Raw genomic sequence first — 13,501 nt, forward strand, 5'->3', positions numbered from 1 at the left:
AAATGAAATGCAAAGAGGAATAAGGCTGGCTTCCCATCTCTAGTGTGCCCCCCCCCTCTTAAATCCCCACCCCTCTTTCTCTGTCTTGCTCTCTGGCTGTTTATGGTGCTTCTGTCTCTCCATTCACAGACTTGCTGCTGCTTCTGTCTCACCCTCACTCCTCCTCCCGCTCCTCTCCCTGGCTCACGGAGCTCTTATCTCCTCAGACGCCCCACATTCCAGCGCTGTCGTGGCTCCCTGCCTGCATCCCTGGTCACGGCGATTCCACGGGTTCCCACAATCCTCGGCAGCTTGCTGATTTAGGGTGGGCAACTGACTCTCAGAGACAGAGACGGGGGGGAAGAGGAACAGAGGGGTTATGGGAAGACAGGTGGGGGGGTGGAAGAAAGTGAAGTAGAAATGGAGCATAACACAAGCAAAGAATTGCACTTGAGGACATTTTCACATTACAAGCATCAATTAAGATTTCTAACTGCAGGTTGAAGGAGTCTGGAGGAGAAATACCAGCATGTTTTCGCTCGTCTAATGGAGCAAGGTTGAGCTTGACTCCATCATTGGGACGTTTGCTAGTGTAAACACACCTGACAGCTCCCCAGTCATCCTGCATCCTGAAGAGCTGTTTCGTACTGAACAGGCTGGCTTCCCCTGCTCACTGTTACTCAGTACATTCTTCTTCCTGCTCACAAGTTCCTCCCCAGTTTCTGATCCAGGTAAACCTGAGACAGGGTACAGTGTATACACAGATGACGACAAAACAATCGACGCCTAATGTTGGGTTTTAACCCTTTGATTGCTGGTGAGAAGAGTATTGACCGCTGCAGCGTTCCGGTCAGAGAACTGGAGTCTTCAGATGAGTTCCAAACTTTTATTTCCCAGATGGGTGCAATGATCAACAGGTAGTTTCTATAAACAACATAATCACAGAGAGATTAGAACTGTATAAAACGGTAGTGCAGTGCACAAACTACGTCATTCAAATCAGACAAACACGCAAGTTCTTCATCTTTAACACTTAAACAATCCCAACCACACAGCTGTTTCACCCGGACACATACACACGTAAACAGCAAAGCGCAACACGGCAATGGAGACTGCCCTGCTCCGTAACTTCAGCCAACCACCCGAACCGTAAAAGTAAAAATAAACATCGCCAGCTCCGCACTCACTATCACACACGCAGCAACAATGACCGCCCGCAATAACTATTTACAATATATATATATGAGAACGGAAACTCACATCGTCAGCGACTTCCATGAACATGCAGAAGAACATGCGGAAAAGTACGTGTAACTGTTATTCTCTGCTGAACTTACGTAACTAACGTAATTACTCGGGCAGCCACGGAAACAGCGCTGCAGTGAGAGGAATTCTCAACACCTAAACTACAAAGTTCAGTTTGGAGAGGGATGTCCACTTGATCCAGATCTGCTGCTATGGGGACAAATAGTGTTTGAAGAAAGGGTGATTTTATTGAAGCATTGAACACAACTAACAGCAGTAAAACCCTTTAGTAGAAATCAAACCATCTGCGCCGACTCATCATCCAGCCGGCTGACAGATGCTAACCGGGCCGGCGACCAGACAGAGCAGATTACATTCTAAGAAAACGCTATCCACTTCGGAATCCGGCGGTTCGTGGTGACGGCTGCTGACCTCTGAGAGGTAACTCAAGTGTCCGGCTAGTTCTAGTGTGACTTGACTTGAAGGATGTTAGCATGTTCGCACAAATGCTACACACCAATGAGTCCGCAAACCAGACATTTGACGAATGAAAGAGTTGCCGTCTATTAAAGGCTCAAACATGCAAACTCCAGGCACAAAATCATGCATGTGCTTATATGTTTGTGTACATGAGTGAGTGAGTGAGAGTGTGTGTGTGTGTGTGTGTGTGTGTGTGTGTGTGTGTGTGTGTGTGTGTGTGTGTGTGTGTGTGTGTGTGTGTTCACACACCTCTAAAAGGGTCTCTGGCATTGTGACATTTCATTTAAATCCACAGGGATTACAGCGCAGCCCTCCCGAGGGCGAAAAAAACCCTCAGAGAATCCATTAGTTTTAAACATTTAAGGGACTATCTAAGACAGACTGATGGAGGGATACACTGGGGGGGGGGTGACGGGGACTGTTGGCACTGTGAGCACAGGACCGCGTGGCACAAGTCTGTCCCAGATTAAACCGCAGCTCTAATCCCCCATTTCTGCCCCTAAATTGGGTTTCCCCCTCAATCTCAGCCTCGTTCCTCCTGATGTGAGGAGGACGGAAATAATCAGCGCGCTAAAGAGAGAGAAGTCCCAAAAGCGATGATGAAGCAATCAAACAGGCGGGGGTCAAAGGGCGCACGCACATGTTTGATTGGGGTCAGTCAAAGATCGCTCAACTCCAGAACTGCACGACCGCCGAGTCCGCTCCTCGGCTACTACTTCTGTCTACGGTCTTTGTCTTCGCTTTTTGACCTTCATTGTTTCATTATGAAGAAAAGATGGAGATGGAAGGCGGGGAGTCATTGGTCATGGTGAAGAAAGAGCTGAGCCAAAGGGCAAAAGCACTTCATATAGCGGAGGAACTCCACACTCACCTGTGGTCACTGGCTGAGTCCAGACCCAGTCGTTCAGCCACGTCATGTTGCAGGAGAGCTCAATTTAGCAGTGAAAATAAGAGCCTGATTCCCACGCTGCGATTCTAAAATGATTCAAAGGAGCAAGGCATTGCAAACCACCCCAACTTCACCCTTCACCCAGGACCAAAAATCAAATAACAGTCAACTTGGATACAAAAGTTGTGAGGCATTACTGGTTGGTGTAGGGACAGCCATTCACTCTGATCTGGTACCATTCATCCCAGTACAAAAGATGAGAAAGTATACACTGTAAACTACGTTCCCATCATGAAGTTCATCACTGACTTCTGCTTTTGAAGAAGCCTCCATATCTCCAGACCTCCTCACGTAGTGTTCCTCTGACGGTTTCTGTCTCTCTCTTTGAGCAGGTGGCTAATAGCTGATTCTATGGCCGGCGCTTGAGGATCCTTCGGCTCCTTCTTCAAATAGAGGCTGAAGTGTTCGGCAGCACAGGTCAGCAAGGAGTCTGGACTGTGGCTCCGGGGACCAGAGCGGAGAAGCCTCTCACAAGCCAGAGCCAGGTTCTTGTCCCAGTTTGGAGGGTAGTCGGATTCTACGTCTACGATTTCCTTGTAGAGCTACAGAGGACAGACAAGATCAGAGTCAGAATCAGCTTTATTGCCATGGTCAGTGAGGATCCCACCAACAAGCAAAGACCTATGGAATAACGTGCACAAATCGTGAACAAAAACATAATAAAATAAATACATTAAAAAATAAATCATAATAATAAATACAGGGGTTGGACAAAATAATGGAAACACATTAAAGCTAAAAAAAGGCTTGAAGGTGTTTCCATTATTTTGTCCAACCCCTGTACATAAAAATACAAATAAACAGTAATAAGTACAAGTAAGTAGAAGTAACTCATAAATAAATTACACACAAACAACAAAGGCTGATCACTAATTCACCAACGGCTGAGGGGAAAAAGCTGCAGACAGCTGCTCAACAGTGCACGGGACAGGAAGATAAACCCATGAGTCACAAATGTCCACTGACTCACTTACTCTGCTTTCAAGTGGCAGGGTAGCATAAAGCAATTTTCATTTTCTGTATCAAAAGAAACTGGTTACAACCAACCACGTCAGGAGGAATCGCATCTTTGAGGGCGTCAACAGTCAAGTGAGGTCGGACTCACCGTGTAAGACAGCTCGTAGAGGCCAGAGCGTCCGTCTCCCTGGATCATTTCCGCCAGGTCAAACAGAAAGAAAGCCGTCTTCATCCTGTAAACGCATGGCGCAGGCTGAGTGCTGGATGGATGAGTCCAAGTCAGACGCACCACTTCAATGGAGTGATTTATGTAGATGCCCGAATGGAATATGTAGATGTTCCAGCACACAAGACTGATTTATGGAGATGCTTGATCGCTGGGACGCACCGTGAGGCAGAGTATTATCTGTGATATGTTACATAAAGGAGCCGAGTCAGAGAAGAAAGTTTACTGCACCTGGCTTGCCACATCTCCTCGTTGGCCACACGCTCCCACGACACAGGAGGGAAACTGGAAGCACAGAGAGATGGGAATGATTGGTGCGGAAGCAAAGCCACGTAGGCCTCCTGCGACTCTTTTAGAAAGATCTTCTGGGGAGATCTTAGGATGGAGATCTTAGCTGAGAAATATCAACACCTCACTGACAAAATGTCAGAAACATCTCAGCTGGCTTCTCCTGGAGGAGCAGTGGTTCTAGTTTGAATTTCTGCTGGATCATAGGATCCCAAAGAGCAATTCAAGACCCTGAACCACCTGAAGGATGGAGCCAACAACATCTTGAGATCCAGGCTGGAAGAAATTGTGCCCAAAAATAATGAATGATATCCCAAATATTTCATCTTACGTTTGAATAAGAATCAATTCTTGCTCACTTCCTCAGTCCTCCAGACTGACTACTTCATACAGCTACTGACCACTGCAGGGTGGAACCACTCCAACGCTAAATGACTATTTACATTCCAATCCTGGGTTTGCTAGCTAAACGTTGACATGAGACGCCTGGGCTGCGAAGGGATTCGTCATGGGCTACAACCAAATCTTTCCACTTTGTCGGCTGCAAACACTTGACCTCTTCTTCAAAAGAATATTTTAGCGCAGTTCTGGATCTAATATTTGGCTTGTGGGCATCGACGGACACGCTTGTCGTGAGAGTGCGGGAAATAATGTCACAGTATTCAGCGGTGGATCGGTGAGTGAATGAAGGGCTGCCGGCGTCTGCAGTGGAAGATGTAGCTTTGACTAATTCCACTTTTGACACACTTATTGACAAAAAAAGCAATGAGGAACTCATTATTTTTCATCTGCAGACTCATTTTCAAATGGCTGAGAGCCTAATGTCTTGCTCCGGCTCGTGGCACAAAGAGAGGAGGAGGACGGAGGACAACCTCAGAGCTCCAGCTGTGGATGACTGGAAGTACGGTATTGTTAGTACAAGTGCAACATCTTGAGGTTATTATCACCAAATTGAGTCAGAAAACTGACTAGAACAGAGCAAAGTACGAAATCAGTCAAGATTTGTCTACTACTAAGAGTTTCTTGTGACACAGCGGACTACAGACAGTTGCAAGCAACATAATAATGCAGGGGAAAATAGGGCCAAAGTATGTATAAAATGCTTCTAAGTGACAGATAAATTGACAAACATAAAGAAGAAAAACTCAATAAAACGCACCTGAGAGTGAAAGAAAATAGCAGTAGGAGCACCAGATCACTACAGGATCGAGCGAAGACGCTGGTTTCTAAGACTAAAACAACTAGTACAGTTGAGAGAACACACGCTGACCTGTTGTGTGGCTCGCTCCAGTTGTACAGGTTACGGGTGCGGATGGCCCACTTATTGGGATCAAACTGCTTCTGAAGTGGCACCAGGAAGTCACAAACACCGAGTGGCCAGCGTGAGAAGGTGCGCTGCCAGCTGGAGTCGCCGTCAGGAAGACCGATACACGCCAAAACGTTTCTCCTGTGGGGAGACACGAGGGAGAACAATCATGGAAGCAGTGAGTGTGAGGAGGAAGGAAGGAAGCCAACCTAACATTTTTGAAAACAGTGAGCAACCATGTCGTTTTAGATGGTGCACAATGTAAGGTTTTTTGTTTTGCTTTGATGTGAGAAATATTGCTACCATTCACAAGTTTGGATTGGAAATCATGCCATCATCTAACCCACCCCGCCCCAATAGAGGGTGAGAGGTAGTGATCCATTTATCCAGCGATAAAAGTAGTGATAGCAGTGATTTCGATTTTCACTGAGGTTACAGAAGCATATGCTGCTTATACTATTATGGTTTGGTGCACAAATATCAAACACTTCAAGTCACGCATGACTGCTAAGTTTCGTTCATACACACACACAAAGAGTCATTATTAGACTTATAAAAGGCTTTTTCAATAGTCGGTCCTCACCGCTGCACTTCACTTCATCCTCCTCAAACCTGCTTTGAAACATTCCCAGCGGGCCAGGAGGGTTAATCCCACAGGTCAGTGACTCCCAAATAGGAGTCTTGTCCTGGCGAACACTGCCCCCTGCTGGTCCTGAGCCACCCTCGGCTCCTCCTGGAAGAACCGGAGGGAGCAGCAGCAGGTCCCACATGGGACCATTAAAACAAATTAAGCTGATCAGTCGACTCGTGTAGTTCATCGTTTATGACCTCGCGCTTCCTTACAGACTTATCTCCTGGCCACACCGGAGCGCTTCCACTGATCTGCAGCTCATTAGATCACCCACTTCTACTTTGGAACCATTGTCCTTGCTCTCTATTCACAGGCTCCCTCTGTTTGATGATTTATCTCGGCAGATAAAGCTCAGACTCACTCGGAGTTGTGAGAAAGAAACTGCTGCAGGCTGAAGCCGCCTCTCTCCCCGGAGTCGGCCGGGTCCCACACGCGTCCAGGGAAGCGAACCCCGCGGTGGTGATGTCCCAGCTTAGATATGTACCAGGAGTACGTCATCATCTGGAGACAAGAACGTTATCAACGGAAAACCTCAATGTTAGAGAACAACCACAGTGATGAGAAAATCATCGTAACTGCAAAGAAACAGTTTACATTACTACAATAAAAATATAATTTAATGATGAATATATGTTGCAATAATCCGCACTTTAGAGCACATCTCTTCATGATTTATGTTTCACAAACAAAGCTTGAATTCTCAATTATAATTCATGCAGCAGTTATTTTTACAAACATTATTTGTACGTTATTTCCTCGACACAAACTTCTTTATTATTTATTTATTTTACATTCACATTAAATTTTATGTTTTTACAAACTCTCATTTTTTTTATCAGCGAAAACAAATATACCCGTTGATTTTTTTAATACAATTTTTTTTTTTTTTAAATGGTATGAACGTCACATTTTTCATTTTTAAAGTTTTGCTACATATAATGCTTTTTTAAAAACCATCAATACAACTAACCGTTTGGATAAATCAAATCCAAATGGCTACTTGGAAGTAATCTATGGCGTTTCATCAATTTTTCTGAAGTTTTCCAAGAATTTGCTTAGCTTTTCATTAATTGTATCCTTTCTCATTACATTTTTGAATATATTGTTTTCCACAAATTGTATTAATGTTATACAGACAAAAATGACTATGACTTGTTGTTTGTGTTACTTATACTAATCTAGCATTATTAAAAAAACTAGGTGAGTTATTAAGATCCATTAATAAACCTACACTAATAATTATTAAAATTATTCATGAAATATGTATGCTAAAAATAAAAAGTTCACTCAAGTGAACTCAAGTTCATACAATATATTTAGTCAACATGAAATAGCTAGCTGGCTTCAGGTAAAACAGTTTCAAGCAAAAAGAGTTTTTTTTCAATACAATAATTGGTAATAATCTATTGTCATAAAATTAAGTTCCCCTGTGTGGTATCCACATCATATTCAAACCAATATGTATATTCTTTATATTTTAGGATATTATATTTTAGTTATTTGGAGCAAGACTGTCTCCTTGAGAACGTTAAGTGTGTTCCTGTGTCTGACCTCCTGGTCGACCAGCCGCACGTCAGGCCGCAGGTCCAGACAGTAGTGGAGGTAGCGCAGCGAGTTTCCGGGCAGATCCCCTCTGGTCAGAACAATGGAGTCTGGCGGGATTGAACCCAACACCTCCCTGCCGAATTTCTCCACCACAGCATTGGTGCTCTGATCACACTCCCTGGAAGGAGAGTTGAACACGCTAAGAAGGGCTCGACTCTCACTGCTAACTCCAGCGGGTGACTCTGAGGTGCTGTGAGGGTAAGTTGTCAGTGACGCCGCCCCTTCCCGTCTCATCACCCCCAGACAGGTGTGATGGGTCTGACAGCGAGGCCATGCTCTGATCAAAGCCGCTGGTGATGAGTGTCGGGCGCCGGTGTAATCTGCCTCCTCGGACAGCTACAGCTGAGCTGGCTGAGAGGCATGTGCGTGCTAACCGCGCCTGGCTGCAACCACGAGGCGAGCAAAACTGACACGTGGAGTTCAGAAACAAATCTGGTTGACTCGGGAAATCATCTTGAAAGACTTGGTAATCTATAGCCTTCAAACCTGTGGTTGTTGAGGACCGTCCGTCCCAGCAGAGCCGCCGTCAGGATCCAGCCGACCGCCTTCCACAGCCGCCCGCCCCTGAACCTGCGCTCCAGCACAGTGACCGAGAGGCTCAGGCCGAGGCCCACCAGCAAACACAGCACAGCGTCGCTCTGCAGCCAGAAACGCTCCACCTGCAGTCAGATGAATACATGTCACCCATTTACCACACAGCTTTACCACACTTTCTTTGAAACTTCCAAACTTTATTTGAATCCACAGACCTAAGATAAGCTCATTGACAAGGGAATTATGGATGTTGATCCTCACCACGCCAAGAAGCAGAGGTCGACTGACATCCAGGTTTGCTCTCCAGGAGAAGAACACAGAGTAGAGCAACAGCATGAGGGTGAACAGTCTGGATACAGCACAACACTTCCTGGAGGAAGAAAACAGATGAGTTCAGACGTAAGATCTCTGACTCCGTCCATCGCAAATGCAAGGTGAAAAAGTGAGCGCTAACAGCAGCCAGCTGAGAGGCTCTGATTGATTTCCTCTCGCCGCCATAATGAGCCAGGGCCAACTGCTGACTCACAAACTCATTATGGAGCGGCTGTAAAATGCACTTACACGGCTGAAAGAAAACAAGCCCCAGTGATAACAAATCCTCATCATGAGATAAATCAAACTGCTCGATTCTGAAGCCAAACCCATCACTGACTTCTATCAGGCCTTTTTAATAGCATGAGACACCTCATGTGGTGACGCCAGGGGCACATTGATTCACGGGCGCAGATCTGAACATCATCCACTGGCAATGTTTCATGTTTCAGGTACTAAAAATGAATGATCTGAAAAGGCTTTGTAAGATGGGCTACAATAGTGTCGGAGGAATCTTCAGCAGCTGAGATGGATCGCTGTTGTGTTGCAGACTTAGCGCCCTAACTGCGAAACCAACGGGGGGGATGAGGTCCGAGTGCACGGGCTAGATATCTATGCTGTATGATGGTGTCAGAGGTGGGATGTTTAGCATTGGCAAACCTTAGCTCAGACCTGGGCAAAGTGCGGCCCTGGATTTTCGTGGTCCTTTGGACGTCTGACCAAAAGTATAATATGTTGAAACTGTTACATTTTCTAATGTGGCCGTTTAGTAAATTGAATTGCTCAACATGTGCCTTAAGCCTGGAGACAGTGAAACACACAAGCATGTGATGAACAGCACAGTGTCCCAGAGAAGCTTGTCCGGATAGGATGTCTGTAACACCAATACACGGCTTATTTGAGACCCCTTCTGCTGCACCACCTGCAGAGAGATGTCCAGCTCCACCCGGAACCACGGAAGCAAAGAAAAGGCTCCTCGGCTAACGCACGATCCACATAAACGCACAAACATGTTTAGAAAACACGCTTCAATGCAGTGAATGCGGAGCATCGTGACAGCTTGACAGTGAGGTGCCTCTGCACTTTTTTGTGTTCCCTTTCACCGAGATCAGCATTTTGTCAGCGCTTTTTGTTCCACGCGTTTCACCGGAGGGGGATTAGATTTGCGGTTGAAGTGGCAGCTGAGATGTGTGTGACAGAGATTTGAGCGCAGCTTGCTCATCCTTACCTGTCCCAGGAGGACAGGAGGAGGCCCGATGCTGCCAGCGCCAGAGCGGGAAGGGAAAGGTCCGCCAGGCAGTGGTCCAACTGGGCCCTGAAAACACATAAACACAGCAGAGCGGAGACGTGAGACGTGACGGACGCCAAAGACAAACTCAATTACCCACCCCGCGACTTAACTCAAGGACACCAATTATTAAATGCCCTCCATCCGCTATCAAAACAAACTCCTTGGACCCGGCGCTCCTGCCTTCAATCGGATTGACAGATAGGAATGAGTGTGTCATCCGCCCCCCGCTGCCCCATCATCTCCTCACAGCGCTCATCAGTCACACAGAGTTTCCTGCCTCTTCCTTAATACCCATCTCTATTTGACAGCTTATTGAGTCTCTATATCTCGGAATGTATACTGGCGAGTGTGTGTGTTTGTGTGTGTCAGCTCCTTCAGTGGGTTTACGTCTGCAGTGCGACATGCCTGTCATGTACGCCTCTCTCCCTCAACTTGAAGGTGTGCTTGTCCGTCAAGCAGCAGGAATGATGGGTAAGTTGTGGGTGCGTGCTCGACAGGGTTGGAAAGTGGGGGGTCTTAAGACGTACACCCTCCCCGCCACACCAAACATCCCATCAGCTGGAGTCAGATACCAGGAGTGGGATGACTGGAGTGTTGATGGAGGAGCAGTCGGAGTGGGGAGGGGGCGGTGGTCTGGAGTGGAGGGGGAAATACAATTTCCGCAGCTCTATTGCAGCGTCTGTCATCACAGCTTGTCACGCTTAAACACTCGAGCTGAGTGATCATTTCAAACTGCTGGAGAAACAGAACACAGCGATTTGGGCCTCTAAGAAGGTTCAGTTCTGCTTTGATGGGAGAGAGTGGAACGAGTAGAACAAAAGCGCCTGGAGAGAGAAGACAGAGATGGACCGCGGAGCTGACTGAGCTGCTGGAACACAGTCCGGGGTTTGCTGGGTAAAACACAGCGAGCAGAGTTGTTGGCGCCTGCAGAACCACTTTCTTGTGACAGTCGACTTATTTTTCCACATTCACCAGCTCGATGGTTTGCAGTGGACGACAGTGAAAAGTGAAAGTTCGGAGAATGATAGATAGAGAACAATAGTCTCTTCATTAGTAGAAGAAGTTTCACACTCACTTCAGCATGGTGGTCACGTTCACGGCGGTCTCCGACTTGGCCTTCAAAAAGCACAAAGCTTAGTAAGTGTGAGACTGACGTTATCTGTGACGGCAGCACGTACCAGGCTGAAGGTGCCATATTCAGACCTCAGCAGGTGTGTCAGCAGACCCGACAGCGAGGTCTGGTCGCCCCAACTCCAGCGGGCCGCGTTCCAATACGAGGAGATGGGCAGGTAGATGTACGGCACGAAGCCCAACAGGAAACAGACCCCGAGCGAGAAGACGGCTCGGAAATTCAGCTCCTGAAGTCAGTGTTGAGAGACGTTAAAATGTTCAAGTGAAGCGACACAAGAGGACTCACCCTGTGACAGTAGAGTCTGTAGAGAACCCAGGGAATGATGACCAGCTCATACAGCACCAGTGTGTGCTGGTTACTGAGTCCAAGGCCACAGAACAGCGCCCCCCACAATGACATCTATCAAGAAAAATATTTTTCTTTTTTTAAATAACAGTGATAAGTAACCAGTGATTTCAAAAACACATTTTCACAAGGTTTAATACTTTCTTAGAGCACAGGGAAAAAAAAATAAATTAACTTCACAACTTTTCTGACTTTGTGTCATGGGTCTGCCCCTGCCAACTATTTATTCGGCTAAAGAATAATAATTCTACACGTGAGTATTATTAATCAATATTTGTAACAGGAAGTCAAAATACCTTCCTTCTCTGCGCAGCGTTCTCAGCACAGTGGAACACTGAGGTTAAGTGCAGAAGCAGAGCAACAAACAGGTTGTTGAGGGAGAAGACCTCAGCCACCACTGACCACTGCCAGCTGAGCCTGGACACGGCAAACAGTCCTCCGGCCAAGACAGCTCCAGGACCAGGGCCTGATAACCTACGGGAGAAAGAGATTGGTCCCTTGACAAATTCATTCTGATCTTCATTCGATGAATACTTAAATGCAGATGTATACAGCAGGTGTGCCTCCATGATCCAGCGAACCTGACACTTTACGTGCTAAAGATGGAAGAGCACTTGTACACAGAGAGTAAGGGAGTAAGTATGCACGCTCAGCTTGAGTCTGGGTTATATGTGAAAAATCCCGTTTTAAGAAATGAACCATTTCACTAATCTTGGCGCCCTTGATAATCTGGCAATCCAATTTGACTTGACAGATAAAGCCTTCAAAGTACAGGTGAGAAGTGGGCTGCACATCCAGGACTCGGCTGTTAAGAGACAGTTTGGTATCAAGCAGAGCTGCTAAAGGGCAGGGCGTAATCTTCCGCTCAAAGAGCATGAGCACAGAAGTTTGCAGAGTAGTATTGTCTATATCTTATCTGCTGTAATTGAGAGAAAGCAGGGATAGTTACCTTCAGATCTACATCTAAAGCAAGAGAGTTACAGGTGAAAGGAACGGCCGTCCTGGCATCTTATATCACCCTCAGTTTGGCCTTACAAGCGAGACCTCCATAGGGAGACTGGGGAAAACAAGAAAGCCAATTTGGACTTTAACCTAAACCAAGACATGCTCACAACACTGCAACACATCTGACTGTAAACTAGCTATAACAGACAAGGCCACAGGCCAATAGATATTCTGAGGTGATACATTGGCACAAACCCTCTGATTGATATGGTAGATTATGGAAATTAAAAAAAAAATGTAAAAAATGAAATGAAATGATGGTGGTTCAGCTCCTACATAAAGTCTGGGCTTACTCGATTTCTTAAAACACCATTTTGAGTACGACAACACGAAGAAAATACCTGATGATAAGCGGCCACATCTTAACCCACAGATCTTAATAAACAACAGTACTTCATCATACTTCCACTGGCAAAAATCTCCATTCACAAACTCTGACCAGCTCGCTGACCTTTATGGCAGTTCCACTACAGGTCCATCACTCACTTGATCATTTAAATAGAATGTCAGTGGCCACCAGAGCCTCACAATATCTAGTGGTAGTGTGGACAGAACAGAGCGAGACTCCAGATCTACCTGTGTGTGAGTAAAAAAAAAAAAAATACCGGGGCGAGTAAATTCTGAAACCCATTCTTATCTGCTGGAGTTTCCATCCCGGGCTAAGGCTAGAAAAAAAACTCAACTTTGTGAAATGGCCGATATTTTCAGGGAACCCAGGGTGGCAGAGATGTGAGGCTGTTATCCTCGACTTCTTAAGTATAATGTGAGCACAAAAGTTTGCCCAGTCCTCCTCTCCTGTACTGTCACCAGCTCCTCTGTGGCAATTGAAGCAAACTTGGGATAATCTGTCATACGCTAAGACCCACCACTTACTAAAATGAGGGAGAGAGAGAGAGAGAGGAGGAGAGAGCGAGGGAGGTGACAACTGATGAGGAGAAAGAGGAAAAATAGTGTGTATTAAAGGGGTGAGACAGTGTGCGGGATCAAGGATGAAATAAAGAAAACGGAAGGAAAAAAAAAAGTTCAAGAAGAGAGAGGAAGGGTGGTGTTGCAGGGTGGGGGAGAAAGTGAAGAAAAGCAGCCCAGTCCCGGGCACGCTGGCTCTGAAATATGAGCGGGCTTCGACAATTAGGGAAGTCAGGCAGTATGGCCCTTTCCGCCATTGTGTGGAGTGGCTTAGAGTCCTCATCAGCCTATCAGCTAACTGACAGGCAGA

At 46.2% G+C, this 13,501-nt stretch overlaps 1 protein-coding gene across 6 annotated transcripts in view; it reads right to left on the bottom strand.

The window, feature by feature from the left end:
• tmem260 (transmembrane protein 260) overlaps nucleotides 1-13,501 on the bottom strand; it is a 42,009-nt gene that overhangs the window by 15,235 nt on the left and 13,273 nt on the right. For 2 of the 6 annotated variants that reach the window (XR_008412643.1, XR_008412641.1), the window contains exons 4-16: nucleotides 11,577-11,754; nucleotides 11,221-11,334; nucleotides 10,982-11,161; nucleotides 10,879-10,919; nucleotides 9,741-9,827; nucleotides 8,462-8,570; nucleotides 8,153-8,325; nucleotides 7,613-7,784; nucleotides 6,423-6,562; nucleotides 5,395-5,571; nucleotides 4,068-4,121; nucleotides 3,759-3,843; nucleotides 153-3,195 (exon numbers count right to left, since the gene is read on the bottom strand). Coding sequence is in view for 1 of the 6 variants with exons in the window: in XM_053844769.1 (XP_053700744.1) it covers nucleotides 2,941-3,195; nucleotides 3,759-3,843; nucleotides 4,068-4,121; nucleotides 5,395-5,571; nucleotides 6,423-6,562; nucleotides 7,613-7,784; nucleotides 8,153-8,325; nucleotides 8,462-8,570; nucleotides 9,741-9,827; nucleotides 10,879-10,919; nucleotides 10,982-11,161; nucleotides 11,221-11,334; nucleotides 11,577-11,754 (1,765 nt within the window). In the remaining 5 variants the exon portion in view is untranslated. Of the gene's footprint in view, nucleotides 1-84; nucleotides 3,196-3,758; nucleotides 3,844-4,067; nucleotides 4,122-5,394; nucleotides 5,572-6,422; nucleotides 6,563-7,612; nucleotides 7,785-8,152; nucleotides 8,326-8,461; nucleotides 8,571-9,740; nucleotides 9,828-10,878; nucleotides 10,920-10,981; nucleotides 11,162-11,220; nucleotides 11,335-11,576; nucleotides 11,755-13,501 lie in introns of those variants that run through there. The other 4 variants (XR_008412642.1, XR_008412644.1, XR_008412645.1 and 1 more) reach the window with 4 other exon arrangements.

The sequence above is a fragment of the Synchiropus splendidus genome, chromosome 16, assembly GCF_027744825.2.
Source record: "Synchiropus splendidus isolate RoL2022-P1 chromosome 16, RoL_Sspl_1.0, whole genome shotgun sequence".
NCBI lineage: Eukaryota > Metazoa > Chordata > Actinopteri > Syngnathiformes > Callionymidae > Synchiropus > Synchiropus splendidus.